Consider the following 20,604-nt stretch of genomic DNA (forward strand, 5'->3'; position numbering starts at 1 on the left):
TAGTAGGGATCAAAGGAACAGCGCCAGGCTGGTTTAAATCTGACCTGTCTGATAGATTTCATTTTGTAAACGTACATGACAAATCGTCTTCATACTCCAGGGTTACTTGTGGAGTACCACAGGGTTCAGTGCTTGGACCAATTCTTTTTACTATATATGCTCCCAATTGGTAAAATCATTAGACAGCATGGGATAAACTTCCACTGTTATGCTGACGATACTCAGTTATATCTATCCATTTACCCCGATGAACCTAATCAGTAAGACTACAGGCTTGTCTTTAAGACATAAAAAATTGGATGACTCAAAACTTTTTGCTTTTAAATCAAGACAAGACTGAAGTTCTCATCTTTGGACCTGAAATTCAGAAAAGGAAATTGCTCAGTCAATCACCTGACCTGAATGGCATTAAATTAGTCTCCGAGAACAAAGTAAGGAACCTTGGTGTTATCTTTGACCAGGACATATCATTCAAATCCCACGTTAAACAGGTTTGTAGGATTTCCTTTTTTCCACCTTCGGAATATTGCTAAGATCAGATGCATCCTTTCCAGGAGTGATGCTGAAAAACTACCGTAATTTCTGGACTATAGAGTGCACCTCAATATAAGCCGCACCAACAAAAAAATAAAGGTTTTCTACACACACACGCCACACTCGAATACAAGCCTCAGCGCAGCAGCCACATGCAGGTCTCCGGCGCACAGCGCATGTTTGGCCATAACATAAGATAATTAGACAGAAAGATGCTACCCGGAGGTTTTTCATTGTTGTTTTAATTCAACAAAACAAAGTTTAAATACGGGTGAACGTGCCTGCAAGTTTAGAAATGAAAACAGCACTGATAGCATTCATATTTCTGGATGGTTATAAAATAAAAACAGAACTGACACGTTATTACCGGTAATTTGCATGCATGTTTAGAAGAAAAGATTAGCACTGACACAGCATTAATAAGCCGTTGATGATTAGAAAATAAAAACTGCACACAAAACATGCCTGGTTAGTAAATAAAACACACTTGCCAGCCTACCAGAAAAAGTAATTCGCTCTCATCTTCCTCTTGCGCACTAAAGCCATTAAAGTCCTTTTCTTCAGTGTCGGAGTTGAACAGCCTCAGAAGAGCTTCGTCACATACCTTTTCTGTGGCGATGTCAGTGTCGCTGTCCATGTTGCTGTCATCATCCCCGGTTGAAGCTGGCTTCAGTGAGTTCTTCACGCTGCCGCCTACAGCGCAGAACCATGAATTACTTAATGCCAAGCTTACGTGCAGCAACACTGTTTTCCTCCTTTACTGCCAGATCGATGGCCTTCAACTTAAATGTGGCAACATATGAACTCATACATGTAGTTACCATGATGAGGAGGTATGGATTTGAAAAAGATTCTGCGTTATGCCGGCTGCTTGCATGTGCTAAATTAAAAAGAGCACTTTCTTCGAATTCCACTTTTGACTTCCACCTGTTTCACTTTCTGCTAAAGCGCCCCCTGGCAGGTGAAGGAAAATCTTCAGTAAAGCCACACCTCATTATAAGCCGCATGGTGCAAAGCGTGGGAAAAAAAGTATCGGCTTATAGTCCGGAAAATACGGTAGTTTGTGTATTTATTACATCAAGACTGTATTACTGTAATTCATTACTCTCAGGAAGTCCACAGAATGTAGTTAAAAGTCTTCAGCTTGTCCACAATGCTGCAGCTAGAGTTCTGATGAGAATTAGAAAGAGATATCATATCTCCTGTCTTAGCTTCCCTACAATGGCTGCCTGTTAAATTCAGAATAGATTTTAAGATCCTCCTTCTCACATATAAAGCTCTTAATAATCAAGCTCCATCATACATCAGTGATCTGGTTCCATACGTTCCTAACCGAGCACTTCGCTCTCAGACTGCAGGTTTACTGGTAGTTCCCAGAATATCTAAAATTAGGATGGGAGGCAGACCTTTTAGTTATCAGGCTCCTCTCCTGTGGAACCAGCTCCCAGCTTTAGTCCATGAGGCAGACACCTTGTCTACTTTTAAGACTAGGCTTAAAACATTTTTATTTGATGGGGCTTATGGTTAAAATCTGATGTTAGCCTAGATCTGGACAAGTGGGGGAGCAGAGGGAGGTGGAGTGTACAGTCGGTAAAGACGGCTCCCCTTTGCCCTGCCTCCAACATGTCTCCATCTAAATAGGCTGGGTTATCCAGAGTTATCTCTGTAGTTATGCTGCTATAGGCTTAGACTGCTGGTGGATTCACTGACCACTTTTCACACTTTACTACTTTCTTCTACAATCTGCTCTTTAACTGTATTATTTTCTGCAATTTCAGCTGTTAACTTTATATTTTTCTCTTAAATGTTTTTCTCCCCAGAAGAAGCTACAATTATGTTCTGCTGAGCTGTGGCGGCCTCATGGAGGGGGCCATCGTCTTGAACACTGTTACTAACCATTTAATCATTCTCCCTCTCCTGATAACATTCTACTTTCCTTGACATTGAATACGTTTACCCGTTTAATACGTTTACCCGTTTAATTATAGATTCACTAGGATAAATACAAAAAAGTTTATCTCTCGCCAAATATAATATTTACTAAGAAATCACAATGTAACCATAGAAACATTACTTGTGTGTGTGTGTGTGTGTGTGTGTGTGTGTGTGTGTGTGTGTGTGTGTGTGTGTGTGTGCGTGCGTGCTCTGTCTTCTTGATCCCCAGTGAGTCGTGGTGGATGGCTGCTTATTCTGAGGCCTCTGGAGGTTTCTTCTTGTTAAAAGGGAGTTTTTCTCTCCACTATCGCTGCATGCTTGCTTAGTATAAGGATTGCTGTAAAGTCACTGACACTAGTCAGTAACCTGATGCAATTTGCTGGGTTCCTAATATAGGAAACGTTTTTATGATTGGCTTAATGAATTAACCTGTATTGGAATGTTTATTATGTAAAGTGCCTTGAGACGACTCTTGTTGTGATTTGGCGCTACATAAATAAACTTGAATTGAATATTGTGAATAATAACTAAATTTTGCTCCCCTTTTCTTCACAAAGTTGATGAAGTTAATCAGAAATTTAAGGGTTTATGTACAATAGGTACGGAAAGTATTTCAGACCCCCATCAATTTTTCACTCTTTTTTTTATTGAAGCCATTTGCTAAAATCAATTAAAGTCATCTTTTTCCTCATTCATGTACACACAGCACCCTGTATTGGCAGAAAAACACAGCATTTTAGAAATGTATGCAGAGTTATTAAAAAATAAACTGAAATATCACATGGTCCTAAATATTCAGACCCTTTGCTCAGTATTTAGTAGAAGCACCCTTTTGAGCTAATACAGCCATAAGTCTTCTTGGTAAAGATGCAACAAGTTTCTTACACCTGGATTTGAGGATCCTCTGCCATTCCTCCTTGTAGATCATCTCCAGTTCTGTCAGGTTGGATGGTGAACGTTGGTGGACAGCCATTTTTAGGTCTCTCCAGAGAGGCTCAATTGGGTTAAGTCAGGGCTCTGCCTGGGCCATTCAAGAACTGCCACAGAGTTGCTGTGAAGCCACTCCTTGGTTATTTTAGCTGTGCGCTTAGGGTCATTGTCATGTAGGTAGGCAAACCTTTGACCTAGTCTGAGGTCCTCTGGAGAAGGTTCTTGTCCAGGATGTCATGTACTCTGCTGCTTTCATTGTTCCCTTGATTGCAGCTAGTCGTCCTGTCCCTGCAGCTGAAAAACACCCCCACAGCATGATGCTGCCATCGCCATGCTTCACTGTGGGGACAACTGGTGAGCAGTGCCTGGTTTTCTCTGCACAAACAACTTAGAATTAAGGGTCAAAATGTTCTGTCTTGGTCTCATCAGACTAGAGATTCTTATCTGTGTGGCTTTCCAAATCAAGTTCATCGAACACAGCTGGACTCCAATGATGGTGTAGGATAATCTCAAGGATGATCAGAAGAAATGGAAATACCTGAGGTAAATATATAAGTGTCATAGCAAAAGGCCTGCTTACTTACAATAGGACCATGTGATATTTCAATATTTCTTTTATTAAATCACCAGAAGTTTCTAAAATGCATTGTTTTTCTGTCAATATGGGGTGCTGTGTGTACATTAATGAGGAAAAAAGGAATTTAATTGATTTTATCAAATGGCTGCAATGCAACTGAGTGAACATTTTATGGGGGTCTGAATACTTTCCGTACCCACTGTACATGCACAGCTCTTAGATTACCGTTACTACTTTTTATTTGAGGTAATGTCCCAGGCTTTTCTGAACCCTTTATCGGGCTCTCATTGCAGCATCTTAATATTTTTTTTATTCAAACCCAGGGTGTTATTGTAGTCCATAACCAAAGTGTATTTCTTTGTTACACTTTTCAAAAATATTTATTTGCATCCAGAAAACCAGAGAAAATGAAGTCATCAAATATGGATGTTGGCCCTTTTCTGGTAAAATAAATTGCAAAACAAAACACATGAACAAGTTAAATAAACATTATTTTTGAATAATATAAATGGTTATAAGACACTTTAGAATAATCTAGCTAATTTTGGAACACTATCTAGTACTGTTAAAAATACAGATTTTTTCACAATTAGTATGTTTTTATAAAAACATATTGTGGAATATTCTTGTAAAGATATTGAACAATAGGTGCTTATTCTGATCAAATATAGATTATTAGAATATTTTAATTTTTTTATATTTGAGGATCTGCCTCAATGTCATCTTCTTCCTGTTCATCATCATCACTTATGGCGAGATTGGTTGGCACAATACCTGTCCTTCTCCATTTCCCAGAGAAATCTTTCTTTAAAATTTCAAAATATATTCATTATTATAACTGTTATGATTACGGTTATCATGAATATTAAGATTATGTCTAAAAAACATGCTTTACCTACAAATATTCATAATTTCTTTTAACTGTTCAAGATGTTTGATCAGCTATGGCAGATTTGATTTTCATGCTAGGATTTCACCAACTTCATTGAGTTTAACATTTTACAACACATATATCCTTATTTAGCACAACTAATCAACCTGGTGATGTGAGAGTTTCATAAACCTAGCATTGTTGGTTTTAGAGATCTGACCGTGAACACAAGAGGAGACAGAGCAGTTTTCTGGTTCTACAGAGAGATCAATATTTGGTGCTTTATAGAGCTCCGGGAGTTGACGTCACTTCTCCCGGCATGCAACAGTTCAAATCGAAATTGCGCCATCTTGGCAGGCAGAAGCCCGCAGCTGGACTATTTGTTATTGTCAGAAAACTCAATCAAACGGGAAATATGGTAGATTCCGATTGTGACCCAGGATGCCAGAACAGACACGGACGACATAAGGGACGAGCCATCTACAGGATTCCACAAGATCCGGAGCACCGCAAACGTTGGATCATTGTAATAAAACGCACTGGTGACTGAAATGAAACTGTGGGATCCCGAGAGTAAAGGTTTTCGCTTATGCAGCGACCACTTCATATCAGGTACTTAAACCAACATTCCGTCAACTGTGTATGGTATTTATTTTAAATGCTTTTATTACGATTTTTAGTGGGCTTCCTAAACTTATTTTGGTGTGGCTTTTTCTGTCTTATTTTTCATAGCAACAAGTAAACGTCACGTAAAACGTTGCCTCGTGAGTTCTGCGTGCTGCCGTTTATGTGTTTTATGATCACAGCAATTAACCAGCTAAGCTGTATTTAATTTTTAAGCAATGGTTGATCAATTGTCAGATCACACATAAAACGCACTTTGGATTGCTATTATCTGTCTCACCGAAACAGATCTCAGACAGATCCTGAGATGCTCCTGCCTGACATATTTATTTTATTCACGGAAAAAAATCAGACTAATGATTTCTCTTGGCGTTCAGTTTATACATTCAAACAGCACAGCACTCTATTTAAACTACTTACAAGTAAATCTGTTATTTGTCCATCCATCCATTTTCATCTGCTTATCCGGAGTCGGGTCGTGGGGGCAGTAGCCGAAGTCGAGAGGCCCAGACTTCCCTCTACCCAACCACTTGGGACCGCTCCTCAGAGGAAATCCCAAGGTGTTCCCTGGTCAGGTCTGGTAAGAAGTCCGCTCCGACAGCTTCTGGTGTTTTTAAAAAGTATCCCAGGGGCACGGTAAGGGTCAGAGATGTTTAGTCTATTTAATTTCTGACTATATAAAACAATTTCTTTGGTTTTAAAGTGTGAAGTAAACTCCGACGAAGTAAAATCCAAGCCAATCCCGTTCATTTTGTTTACCTGTTGTCTGCCAACATGGCTTCTACTCTCTGAGAGTCACGTGACGTCCGGAGCTCTATAGCCCGGACGTCACTCAATACTTTGTAACATAGCACAATGATTGGTGGAATGGCACCATGGCACAAACCATGACTAGCTTGATCTCTGATTATTGTTTGGGTGAAATCCCGTAATTCTGAGGGAAATGGCACACGGGCATCATTTATGATGTGAGTGGAAGTGTTTAAATATGGATGTTGGCCCTATAAAGGGTTAACAACAGCATCAGCATATGCTAGAATTTTCACTGAGTAAACTATTGAGAGAAAAAAAAAAGATTGAAATGAAAAATTTTTGGATTTAAAAGCTAAAAAATTGACCAAGTATCTACATATGTAGCTGCAAAACAATCCTAAATAAGCAGAATGTTTGGTGTTCTACAAATGTAATAAGGCATATGCATGCACAACGGTCACATTTATGCACAATAAAAAAATTAACATTCCATCAATAAATTGTGTGGCTGATTCAACGTTGCAGATGATTTCCTTAAAATATTTTATATAAAACAAAATTAAGTCACTTTTCCATACATTTTCTTTTGACTGAAATAAATTAAGCATTTCTCTCCAAAACTTATTTCCTACAATTACAGCACAAATTGAGTATTTGAGCTTAACATTTTATTTGGAGTTATGTTTAGGCAAAGAGCAGCACAGACACTGAGGTTTGTTATTTAACCCAAAAACCAGAATAAATAAATGGACATATTCTTCAAATTACTTGAAATCCAACATGCTGGTCCAGAGATGGCTCTACTTCCATGCAGTGCTCACAATGTAGCTCTGCTGTTCTAGCCGTGCCTCTGGACGGGTAATACTGTTTTCAATTCATTAGGCCAGGTTGTGTTTTTGATTGGGTCTAAATTAAAGTGTTGGATGCTTCCCCCCCCCCCCCCCCACAATTGTTCCTTCTGATTGTGTCCTTTCTTAGCCAGTCGAGTGTTTTGGTGAACGTGACTTTAGTTCTGAACGACTGATGAAGTCTGGGTCCTCTATGGCTCAACTCGTCTTTCCCCTACCAAAATAACAAACACATCCCGCAAGCAAGCAGTTGTTTTTTAGCATAAGAGTGCAAGTCTGAGCTCTTAGGTCATGCCTAATCCCTCTGAAGACAAGTTCAGCAAAATGTCTTATCTTCAGAACATATTTTTATTTCCACATTCATTAAAGCTGCATGTTTGGAAAATGTCCTTTGTCGACAAAATGATTTATTATCAATTCTGACTCCAAAGATTTCAGCTAAAGTTGTCAAAAACAGATTAAAAAAAACAAAGTTTATCATTAGTTTGACCATTCTGTGAGTCTTTGATGATGCTGAGTGGCCAAACTGTGTGACAGGATGTTGAGAAAAAGGCTCAGATATTTTTAAAGGTAAACAAAAGCCTCCAAAATTCTCAAGGATAAACTTCACCAAGACTAAAGACTCAACTACTAATGAAAAGGCAAAAAGCACTTATTATGTGCATTGCTGACAATCAACCAGAGGATCTGCCAAAAGAAGCTGGGGCGAAAAAGGACTGTTTAAGTGCTGGGAGGCTGATTGTTGATTGACGGCAGCTGGGCTGATTAGACAGACAGCTCACAAGTGAGTAGTAGAGCTGGAAGAGAATCAATGAACAGTGACACAAATACATCCAAAAACTTAAGATGACGCTACAAGGAGCCAAAGTAAATCCCAAACACCAAAATAAGGAAGGAGCATATCTTTCTGCAAAAATAAATAAAAAAAATTAAGTATTTTTTATTCTTTACTAACTCAAAAATGTCCGTAGCAAAGTTTGACTTGTATCACAAAGAGATTCAGGATAATGTGGGTTCAGTTTTAATAGACAGCATGTTTTTTTTTACACATTTTGATTTATACTCATTTGCTTTGTGCTAAAAACGTGTGACTTATCACATTATTTTCAATGTGAAAACAAAAATAAATCATTGTAGCTCGAGAGCTGATTATGCTTTTTATAATATTTTGTTTTTGCTTTCTCTCAACAAAAAGAACATTTTGTCACATATTTTATTCAGAACTACTGTGGACCACATTTTTTGGGGGGCTTCAAAAGCACCACTGCTTTTTTGCAGATCACATGGTCCTATAGGTTTCATCAAATCATGCCATGTACCCATGTAGCAGTTTTTGTTTTTAACCAAATATCCTCCCCCTTCAAAATGTGGCTCCACACCACCTCGGTTTTATCCTGTCCAATCAGAATTCTCTCTCCCTGCATCACTTCCACAAAACATGACAATAACCATCCATCTTTACCAGAGGCCTCTACATAGGGCAGTAACTGAGCTTGCAAAAACTAGCAAGCAGAAAGCACTTGGATAATGTTAATTCAATTCAATTCAAGTTTATTTACATAGCGCCAAATCACGACAAGAGTCGTCTCAAGGCACTTCACATAATAAACATTCCAATTCACAGTTCATTAAGCCAATCAGAAATAATGTTTCCTATATAAGGAACCCAGCAAATTGCATCAAGTCACTGACTAGTGTCAGTGACTATACAGCAATCCTCATACTAAGCAATCATGCAGCGACAGTGGAGAGGAAAACTCCCTTTTAACAGGAAGAAACCTCCAGAGAATCCTGGCTCAGTATAAGCAGCCATCCTCCACGACTCACTGGGGATCGAGAAGACAGAGCAGGCAGACAAAGACACAGACACACACACAGACACACACACACACACACACACACACACACAGACAAACACACACACACAGACACAGGCACAAACACACACACACACACACACACACATACATACACACACACACACACACACACACACACACACACACACACACACACACACACACACACACACACACACACACACACACACACACACACACACACACTAGTAATATTGTGATGTCTTAGTAAATATTGTATTTGGTGAAAGATAAACTTTATTGTATTTATCCTAGTGGATCTATAATTAAACGGATAAACTAGTATTAGCACATCAAAAGTCAATGAAAACAAAAAGTTATTATCAGGAGAGAGAGAAACCTTACAAAGAATGGCTTTCAGACTTGTCCCTCTGGGAAGAGACCTCTGTGCAGACATAGGAGTTACTGAAGATATCACATCTCACAAAGTTCAACCAAACACTTATAGCAGCCTTCATTTGCTGAAAGATTTTGTTTCTTGCAACAACAACAAAAATGCCAACACAGGATATCTGGGCTGTTTAAAAACAGGACAATGACCTAAAGCCCTGGTTATTTATGTCCACAAGCAAATGCTGACTCTGCAGGATTCAAAAATCTTCACTTTGGTTGGAAGTTTTTTAATATTTGCTTTTGTTGCTATATGTCTGCATTTTTGTGTGGATGACAGACCAAATCGTGGAAAGTGTATATTGCCCCAGGATCCTGAGCAGGGTGTGAGCGGTTGCTTACAGCTGGGATGAAGTTGGGATGAAGACACACACTTCAGAGACTGCAGGCTGGGCCCTCAATTGAAACATCATAGATAACCAGGTTCTGAAGGAGCCATTGGGTCAGGTGCAAGACTTAAACTATCTCTTGGTTTTGCTCAAAAGGGATGAAACTGAAACTGATAGGCATATTTGGGCAGGGATGCAACTTTACCATTCAAACAAGCTAAGTGGATAGGCAAAGTTTTCAATTTATTAATTGATCAGTTGCCTATGGACAGGAGCTGTGGGTAATGGCAAAAAGAATAGGACTCCAAATGTCATAAACTGAAATGATCTGCTTCTGATCTAAAATTGGTTTGGTCCCACGGCACCTTACAAAGAATGGCTTTCAGACTTGTCCCTCTGGGAGGAGACCTCTGTGCAGACATAGGAGTTACTGAAGATATCACATCTCACAAAGTTCAACCAAACACTTATAGCAGCCTTCATTTGCTGAAAGATTGTGTTTCTTGCAACAACAAAAAAATATAATAATAATAATAATAATTATATATATATATATATATATATATATATATATATATATATATATATATATATATATATATATATATATATATATTAACATCCGCTCAGGTTTACAAGAAGTTAGCTGGCTAAAATCTGGACATGAAAAACAGTCTCAAAGAAAACATGGAGAAAATATGTTGTGAATATCAGCCAGAAGAGCCATGCTAAGGCGAAAGCAGAAAACATTTGGTGTAGGAAACTGAACTCCTTGTGTCCTTTTTTTTTCGTACTCACCCCTATTTTCAGTTTTCTGGTTGAACATGCTTTAGTTTATTCGTCAAACTTTTCCTGCAACCTGAGCTAAAGGATACAACAGTCACATTGGTAATTGTATTACCACTTATCAAGCTGTTAGCACCATTCAAGAGCAAACATACTTAGCATGATGTTCTCTAGACCAACACAGTTTATTCTGTTCTGATTTTGTCTCTCTCGCTCTCTGTGTGTAAGGGAGCTTATATATGCAGGGAGTGTGCAAACACTGGAGCAGATAAGCAGGCGTTTCAATGAAAGTGAATACAGGGGACTAATTGGCCCGTAATAAAACCACTGGCTCAATGGCTCACATGGATATTTAACTGGTCTGAAACAGGATTTCCAGTTAGAAGAGTACTCAAGGTCAGAGATGATCTGTAGCAGACATGCTTAGGTCTGTTTGTTCAGTAAAGTGCTAAAACTATAAAGTTTGTTCAACCTACAAGGCTCTTCACGCGTTACAGAAGACGGTGGTGTCATGGCCTGAGGCAATTTCTTGACCCACGACATGCAGAATCACACACGGAGAGCGGGAAGGTAAGTAAAAAGGGTTTTATTTTTGGAAATAATGAGCAACAGAGGTTCGGGACTCGACGAGATGCAGGACTGGCAGCAGGACTCCAGGAGGAGGTTTCTAAGGAGGGAGACAGAGTGAATAACTAGTGGAAACAGACGGAATTGTAACTGGAGACTGGTCTTACTGTTTCTTGGCAGTACTAAATGCACCGGGAGGGTTGTCTGGTCCGGGTGAGCTGAGGATATCCAGGAAAGGTGGTTGGTTTGTCCTGAGGTGTTGGAGCCGAAATGGATGTGGTAGGTGAGCGGCTGAGAGCGGGCGGTCAGAGGATGGAGCAGTGTGTCATGTAGGTTGTGATCCGGGTTGGTTCTGGAGAGACTGAGGATTTTAAGAGGAACCCAAAACTGAGTAATCATCCGGCGTGGTGAAGAGTCACACTGCTCCTTAAATCCCCTGGCCTTGATGATGAGATCAGCTTCAGCTGGGAGCTCTCAGACACGCCCACCTGTGGAAACAAGCTCAGAGTAGAACAACCAGGTTACAGGCAGGCAAACTCACCACGGACCATGACAGTACCCCCCCCTCAACGGACGCCACCTGGCGGCCGAGCAGAGGAGGAGGAGGCGGAGGAGGAGGAAGCCCGAGAAGCCTCAAAGTCCCTGATGAGGTCCGGGTCCGTGATAAAAGAGCGGGGAACCCAGGAGCGGTCCTCGGGACCGTAACCCTCCCAGTCCACCAGGTACTGGAAGCCCCGGCCCCGGGGGCGGACATCGAGGAGGCGACGGACAGGGTAGACCAGACCACCTCCAACAAGCCGAGCAGGCGGAGGAGGAGCAGGAGCAGGACAAAGGGGACTAGAGAGGACAGGCTTGAGCAGGGAGACGTGGAATACAGGATGGACCCTCATGGAAGGGGGCAGAGCCAAACGGACGGTAGACGGGCTGATGACATCAACAATGGAATACGGACCGATGAATCGAGGAGCTAGTTTCCGGTTGGTGTCCTTCAGGCGGATATCCCTGGTAGAGAGCCAAACCCTTTGCCCGGGTGCATATACCGGAGCGGGTCGCCGGCGTCGATCCGCAAGACGGCGATTACGATCTGCTGTCCGCTGCAGAGCCGCTGTGGTCTGGGCCCAGGTGCGCCTGGCACGTCGAAGGAACTGGGGGGCAGTAGCCGGAGGGCCTGGATCTGATGGGAACAAAGGGGGTTGGTAGCCAAGGACAGTCTCAAATGGAGACAGGCCAGTGGACGCAGAGGTGTGAGCGTTGTGAGCATACTCCACCCACGGAAGTTGAGAACTCCAACCGGAGGGATTGGCTGAACACACGCATCTCAACATGGCCTCGAGTTCCTGGTTCATTCTCTCGCATTGCCCATTAGTTTGAGGGTGAAATCCAGAACTCAGGGCGACACGGGCTCCCAGGAGATCGGCGAATTCCCTCCATACCCGGGACAGGAACTGGGGCCCACGGTCGGACAGTATTTCTGAGGGGATGCCATGGAGACGAAAAACATGTTTGATAAGCAGTTGGGCTGTTTCAGCAGAGGATGGGAGTGCTTTGAGTGGAACTAGGTGACAGGATTTAGAAAAGCGATCAACGATAGTGAGGATGACCGAAAAACCATTAGAGAGAGGCAAACCAGTGACGAAGTCCAATGCGATGTGGGACCATGGCCGAGAGGGTACAGGCAGTGGGTTGAGAAGTCCGTATGGAGGTTGGTTACTGGTCTTGTTACGGGCACAGATGGAGCAGGCGTTGATGTATTCGCGGACGTCTTTGTACATAGATGGCCACCAGAAAGTCCTACGGATCAAAGCTAAAGTACGACCGACCCCCGGGTGAATGGAAAATTTTGCAGTGTGAGCCCAATGGATTAGGTCTCCACGGACTCTGGTTGGTACGTACATTTTTTGAGGTGGTCCAGTACCTGGGTCCGGTTCGGTCAGTTGGGCCTCCTGAACTTTCTTGGAGATGTCCCAGGCTACTGCACCCACGATACAGGATGGTGGCAGGATAGGTGCAGGTTCAGGGTCCTTGTCAGGAGAGTACAATCGAGATAGGGCGTCTGGCTTTGTATTCTTGGAACCGGGTCTGTAAGAGATGAGGAAATGGAAACGAGAAAAGAATAGGGACCAGCGGGACTGTCGGGGGTTTAATCTTTTTGCTTCCTTCAAGTATGCAAGGTTTTTGTGATCGGTCCAGATGATAATGGGGTGTTCTGCTCCTTCTAGCCAGTGCCGCCACTCCTCCAGAGCCAACTTAATGCCCAGCAGTTCACGATCCCCAACATCATAATTCTGTTCGGCAGGAGAGAGTCTTCGAGAGAAGAAGGCGCATGGATGGAGACGGTGATCTGAGGGAGAGACTTGAGAGAGAACAGCACCAACACCAGAGTCTGAGGCATCGACTTCCAGGGTAAACTGGGCGGAGGTGTCGGGACGGGTGAGAATTGGTGCTTGGGTGAATTTGATTTTCAGATCCTGAAATGCCTTCTCTGCAGCGGGAGACCAGATAAAAGGTTTATTTATCGAAGTGAGTTGGGTGAGGGGAGCGGCAGTATTACTGTAATCCTTGATGAAGCGACGGTAAAAATTAGCAAAACCCAGAAAACGTTGGAGTTGCTTACGAGTAGTGGGGGTAGGCCAGGAGAGAACTGATTGGATTTTGTCCGGGTCTGTCTTCAACCGCCCGCTCTCGAGGATGAAGCCGAGGAACTTAACTGATGAAACGTGGAATTCACACTTCTCTGCTTTCACATACAAACGATTCTCCAGGAGGCGTTGAAGCACGGCTCTAACGTGTTGCCGATGTTCTGCAGAAGATTTAGAAAAGATTAGGATGTCATCGAGGTATACAGTGACGAATTGGTTGAGGAAATCGCCCAAGACGGTGTTGACCAAGGACTGGAATACGGCAGGGGCATTTGTGAGGCCAAAAGGCATAACTAGGTACTCGAAGTGACCTAAGGGAGTTTTGAACGCGGTCTTCCATTCGTCGCCTTCTCTGATGCGAACGAGATGATAGGCATTACGCAGGTCAAGTTTTGTGAATATAGTTGCATCTTTTACAGGTTCGAAGGTGGAGGAAAGTAATGGGAGTGGATATTTGTTTTTTACCGTTATCTGGTTGAGGCCCCTGTAATCGATACAGGGTCTCAGGGAACCATCTTTCTTGGAAACGAAGAAAAACCCCGCGCCCAGGGGAGAAGTGGAGGGTCTAATTAAACCGGAGGCTAGAGATTCTTTTATGTAAGTGGACATACAGAGTTGTTCTGGTTTAGATAGATTATACAACCTGCTGGCTGGGAGTGTGGCGCCAGGCAGAAGGTCGATAGCGCAGTCATATGGTCTGTGAGGGGGCAGTGAGGAAGCTCGGTCTTTACTGAAGACGAGGGAGATATCATGATATTCTTCAGGAACTCCAGACAGATCGGGGGGAACAGGTGGATCGGGGTTAGAAGTAGAACTGGAAGGAGAAGCAGAGCGAAGGCAATTAGACAAACAATGAGCACTCCAGATGGTAACTTGGGACGTCCTCCAATTAATTTGGGGGTTATGGGTAACAAGCCAGTCATGTCCTAGGACAACAGGTGAGTGTGGGGATGGAAATACAAAAAAAGAAATGCTCTCCTGATGATTACCTGATACCTGTAACGTTACGGGCACAGTCTGGTGGGTGATGGTGGTAAGGCTATTGCCGTCCAGGGATGATGCTCTCAGAGGAGTAGGAAGAGGAATAGTGGGGATATTCAGCTTTTGAACGACTGTTAAATCCAGCATATTACGCTCACAGCCTGAATCCAGTAGTGCCTTCAACATACAGCTCTCTTGATGAAACATGATGACACAGGACAGAGAACAGCGGGTTTCAGAAGCCACGTTACCACCCACCAGTATACCCGGAACTACTGGTGGGCTTGCCCTTTTAAACGTAGAACACAGTTGGAGAGACGGTGACCAGGTTGGCCGCAGTAGAGGCAGAGGTTAGAGGTTAAACTACGTTGCCTTTCTTCGGTGGTCAGTTTAGTTCTGCCTATCTGCATGGGCTCGTCTCCTGATGGGGCAGTGGCTGGTGGCAGAACGTTTCTGGTTTGGGTTAGTGAAAAATTAGATACTGTGGACATCTTAGAACGTTCTTTGAGACGTTTTTCTATTTTTATTGCCAAGGATATGAGTGATTCAAGGTCGGGAGGTTCTTGGCATAACGCCAACTGGTCCTGGAGGCGGTCATTCAATGCCTGGGTGAATGCTCCCAGGAGTGAACTATGATCTAGCGAAGACACTGCTGCCAGTGTGCGAAACTCGATTGCGAAGTCAGCTACGGACTGTTTTCCCTGACGGAGGTTCCATAAGCGCTTAGCAATTTCAGCTGGGGACTCAGAGTGATCAAAAGTCTGCTTAAAATCCGTCAGAAACCGAGAGAGAGGACCATGCAAAAAACTGGTGTCATGACTCCTAGCCTCAGCCCAGTCTAACGCCTTGCCACGGAGTAACCCAATTATGTATGAAATCTTAACTGAATCTAATGCAAATGCTTCGGGAGATCTTTCAAAAGCTAACTGACAACTAAATAAAAATCCACGGCATTTGCCGAACTCACCGGAATATGTTTCAGATGGGAGAGAAGTAGGTATCCGGAAGTTTATTGCTGGAGACGGAACCGGATGTGCGGACGGAGAAGAAACAGGAGGCGGCTGTGCGGAAGGTTCCGGGGAAGTTAGCTTGGCAGTGAGGGTGCGTAACATGTTGTCCATATGGAGTAACCGTTGGTGGGAGTCAGAGGATTGTTCTAGCAAGCTATGGATGGCGTGTTCGTGACGGGAGAGTGTTTCAGAAACGGCGGACGGAAAGTTAACGGATGGATCGGATTCTGCAATGGAGTCAATATCATGGCCGGATGATTCTGTCATGGCCTGAGGCAATTTCTTGACCCACGACATGCAGAATCACACACGGAGAGCGGGAAGGTAAGTAAAAAGGGTTTTATTTTTGGAAATAATGAGCAACAGAGGTTCGGGACTCGACGAGATGCAGGACTGGCAGCAGGACTCCAGGAGGAGGTTTCTAAGGAGGGAGACAGAGTGAATAACTAGTGGAAACAGACGGAATTGTAACTGGAGACTGGTCTTACTGTTCCTTGGCAGTACTAAATGCACCGGGAGGGTTGTCTGGTCCGGGTGAGCTGAGGATATCCAGGAAAGGTGGTTGGTTTGTCCTGAGGTGTAGGAGCCGAAATGGATGTGGTAGGTGAGCGGCTGAGAGCGGGCGGTCAGAGGATGGAGCAGTGTGTCATGTAGGTTGTGATCCGGGTTGGTTCTGGAGAGACTGAGGATTTTAAGAGGAACCCAAAACTGAGTAATCATCCGGCGTGGTGAAGAGTCACACTGCTCCTTAAATCCCCTGGCCTTGATGATGAGATCAGCTTCAGCTGGGAGCTCTCAGACACGCCCACCTGTGGAAACAAGCTCAGAGTAGAACAACCAGGTTACAGGCAGGCAAACTCACCACAGACCATGACAGTTGGACTTTATAAGGAAGCATTCGTTGTCATGGCAAGTACAGAACTTACCTATTTTTTCTCTAGAGTATTTATAAAAACAGCTTTGGGAAAGAAAGAATGGCAATTTCATTTTTGTGAAAACACTTAGTGAAGATGGAGTACCAATCTTAAAAATAGTCGAGAGATCTTTGTCAACGAAAGCTATTTTATAGATCAGTTCACTGATTCTCTCATCAGGGTTGCTGTAGCCTTTGTTGTCCTGGTTTGCATGTGAAGCTGGTTTTTTTATGTGTATCTCCTTCTGTGTCATCAATATTTTCTGTCCAGCATTTGAACATCCCTGTTCTCAAATTAAAGTCAGGTAATTGATTTGTGGCCTAGCTCCTGTTGATGAAACTGCATTTTTCAGGTTTGAAATGAGTCAGCTCGTCTGTTGCAAACAGATCTTCAAGAAATTAAAATGATCCAGTTGCAGTTTAATTCAGAGCCTCCCAGGTTGCTGTTCAGTCAATACACTTGACGTGACACATCAGTTCATGTTTAAGAGGTCAACTAGAACTGATGAATTGACAACATGCCTGCTAGACCACAAGGCAAACTTCTGGTCAATTTGATGAAATACATGGCCGTTTAGCAGGCTATGTATATATATAAACACACACACACATAAATATTTTGTCAGAACCCAAGTCCCCAAACCAGCCTCTCCCAGCTAGCCCACCTCCACCATGGACCACAACTCCCAGCATGCCCCTCGCAGGGATTCCCTCCACGTCGCACCTACGTCACGAACCGCGACTATATACGGAAGTCGCCTCCCCAGCTCACCACTCAGTCATTGTTTCTTCGGATCTATGATCAGAGTTTCCAAGCAACCGATCCATCTTACGAACTCTCAGCTCACAGTAAGTGTTCTTACTTACTTCTGGAAAACCCAGCATTTCCGTGTCACTTCATTGACGCTCGAACGCTCGGTGATTCCTAGATTAAACCGTGAGCTGGCATTTCACCGACGCTATCACTTCCGCGTCTGTGAGACCACGCTCTCAACAAGCTCAACTCCTGTATCCAGCTGACCAGTCTGACATATTTCACCAAATACATACACAGGCAAATCTTTCCAAAATCATTTTGCACATCACCTTGCTAACCTGAGTTGCAGAACTGCAGATGAGTCTCACTACACAAGATAATCATTCTTGCTGCCAGTTGAGCTCGCTAACCAGTAGCATGTGTTGGTGGTCCTCTGGATGAGCTGCACGAGGTAAAGAGGATGGAGGAAATCCTGTGTGATTCCTGGTGTTTGCCACCGGGACAAAGTTCCAGAAATGACAGAAGACTAATGGAAAATGTATTGTGAAGATGTTTTATCCAAGCTAGAAAGGATTGTTAAGTCATGGATAGAAAATAGAAGAATGGATGGACAGATGGATATATTTTTTACATTTGCATAATATTATATTTTGGAAAATAAAATGAGTAGTATTAAAATTTTTATGACAATGTGTCAATGATGAATCAACTACAAGCTGATGAAACACATCCTCTTACAACAGCCAAACGCGTGTTTGTATGTTCTTTCATAAACCTACTTATCCTTTTATTTTAAAGTTATGCCTTCTTTCTAGAAGGTTGTATCCTCCCAAATGCCTAACCTTATTCCATTCTCTTTTATCTGCTCTTCACCTTCCATCTTCCCAGTAGTGTTTCAGACTATCAGATTAATTTATGAGACTTTAAAAGTTAATGCAGATTCTCTGGATACAGTGGAACAGTCTAAAGTAGATGATGTCTGGCCCTTTCAGTCAGTAGGACACCCAATCGTCTAATAATGAGGAATTAAACATATACGTAAGGTGGCTCGTTGAAGCATTTCACCATTAAGATCGCGGCCGCTGTTCAAGGAAGCATTATTTCACCGAAGCAGAGATTGAGGTATTTGTGGGTGAGGTGGAGAAATGAAAGGAAGTGCTTTTGCAAAACAAATAAGGGAAAATCCACGGAGTGGCACAGCATTGCTGAGGCTGTCAATGCTGTGATTTCTTCAGAGAGATCTGTGGCGGATAAAAAAAAAAATAGTCCAATCGGGATCTGATCCTCAGGCTCCTGGGCGAGAGGCACGCACACTAACCAGTCACCCAAACGGAGATCTCCCTTGACCAAGTAGCCAGGGCGCATGATCAATCGGATCACAGTGACAGGATGCTCACACTTTCACAGACGCATGACATTCTGTCTCAATCTGTCCCCTTGCTGATGTTCAGCATTCCGTTTTCTGCGCTTGTGTGTGTGTGCGCGCGCGCGTGTGTGTGCATGTGGGGGGGGCTTGTTCCGTGTGTGCACGAAGTGGTACAAGCGATAATGCTGTTGGAATTCATAATTGTATCCTTCTCAGCAGCAGCACTGCAGGTGCTCTCCGTGTCCAAAATGTGCGTAAGCAAGGTCCTTAGTCAACTTAAAGTTGCGCTCATTTTTCCGCTAAGCTTTCTTTCATAAATCCCAAAGTTTGTGTGGAAAGTTGTTTACGCAGTTTTCCAGCCCCATTTTGTGCGTAAGCAAGATTTATAAATGAGGCCCCTGGTCTCTAAGAACTTCCACTATCCTGGTGCGTAGGCCATCCAATGGCGTCAGAGTGGTTGATATTAATTTGATAACTTGTTAAATAACATCCAAAAAACTTTACATTTATTTTATAAACCCTGACATCACACCTTTCTGAGTCACTTAGTAAAACTCCCAAGACATCCAAGGTTATGTTTCATCAGAGTGCATTCATTGTCTCATTTAATGTCACTTTGAATCACCATTTATTATCATATGCCTTTCATCATCATTAATATAGTAAAAAATAGATTTTTATAAACTATAATTTGGTCTCTGTGTCAAATTATTGTAAAGTGTTGTTCCCCTAGCATACCCAAAGTACCTAGTTTAATCATCAATCGAATATTAAAGGCTCAGTGATATCGATAATCAGTACTTTTATGGAAAATTACATTTTATTGAATACCTTTATATTCTATTGACAATGTATTAAAAGTAACCATTGAACAAATTTTGTTGAGGACCTCTGGCATAGATAAAACACTAAAAACACACCAACAATAAAACACATCAGAACTTAAAATAAACATGGACTGAAAAACCGCAGCACAACTTAAAACATAAATGAGTGTATACGTGGTAAACATGAGTGGATGCCCAGCAATCAAGTTGTGTTAAACGCTAACAAGTAGAAACGCATCTTTGAGTTTTGAAACCCCTAGCGGGGAGGCCTGCCTAATATTGACAGGAAGCTAATTCTATAGGCTAGGAGCAGATCCCATCACCTCTCTACCTCAACCTCGCCCTCAGATCAACCAACCGCTGCTGGTCAGATGACGTCAGCAGACGTGATGGATTCTTAAGGCAACCACACAAAGATGCCAGCAAAAATCCTCCTATATTTGATCAATAATCATCCTTCTTTTTCTTATTATTTAAACACATTCATCTGTTCCGTTCAGTCTCTGCTACTCAGATCATGGTTAAATGTTTGAAGGAAGCGATGATGTTCAAAGGGAACAAAGTCAACTTTTACAGTATATTGTTCTTCCGAGACTCTGAAACCTTTATGAGACCATTTCAACATTTTACATTCAGATTTCTGCCCCTGTCGAAGCAGTTAAAGGAAGCCCAGATGAGCAGCTTTTGATGAATTATGTAAAAAGCACAATTGTAAGGATGTGGAACTTTTCTTCCCTCCGTGCACAGAGTGTGTGAAATAAAACACAAGAGATCTTCTGTGACTGAACATCAAGCAATATGATTTTAATGGAGTCATTCTCTCTCAGTTCTTTGGTCTTCTGAGAAGATTTTCCACAGTAATGTCTGTTGGAAACAGCATCAAAAAGATGCTGTTCTATTTCAAATGCAGTAAATGGTACAACTTAAACCTTTTAAAATCAAATAGGCCTTTAACTGGCTAAAATGTTGGGATGATCTAAAAAGACATCTCAATGCAGTCTTCCAAGAGAATTCAAACATGAAGTAGTGAAGTAATATTTTATGCTGTAAATGAAACTATGGGAACTCCAGGACACGTTTGCTGTAT

General features: G+C 42.4%; 1 protein-coding gene across 2 annotated transcripts in view; it reads right to left on the bottom strand.

The window, feature by feature from the left end:
- Nucleotides 1–916: 916 nt before the first annotated feature.
- LOC107381286 (MAM domain-containing glycosylphosphatidylinositol anchor protein 1) overlaps nucleotides 917–20,604 on the bottom strand; it is a 341,592-nt gene continuing 321,904 nt past the window's right edge. For both annotated transcript variants that reach the window (XM_070554534.1, XM_070554533.1), the window contains one exon: nucleotides 917–1,227. In XM_070554534.1, the coding sequence (XP_070410635.1) occupies nucleotides 1,004–1,227 (224 nt within the window). In that variant the 3' untranslated portion in view covers nucleotides 917–1,003. The remainder of the gene's footprint in view (nucleotides 1,228–20,604) is intronic.

This window comes from Nothobranchius furzeri, chromosome 9 (assembly GCF_043380555.1).
Source record: "Nothobranchius furzeri strain GRZ-AD chromosome 9, NfurGRZ-RIMD1, whole genome shotgun sequence".
Taxonomy (NCBI): Eukaryota; Metazoa; Chordata; class Actinopteri; order Cyprinodontiformes; family Nothobranchiidae; genus Nothobranchius; species Nothobranchius furzeri.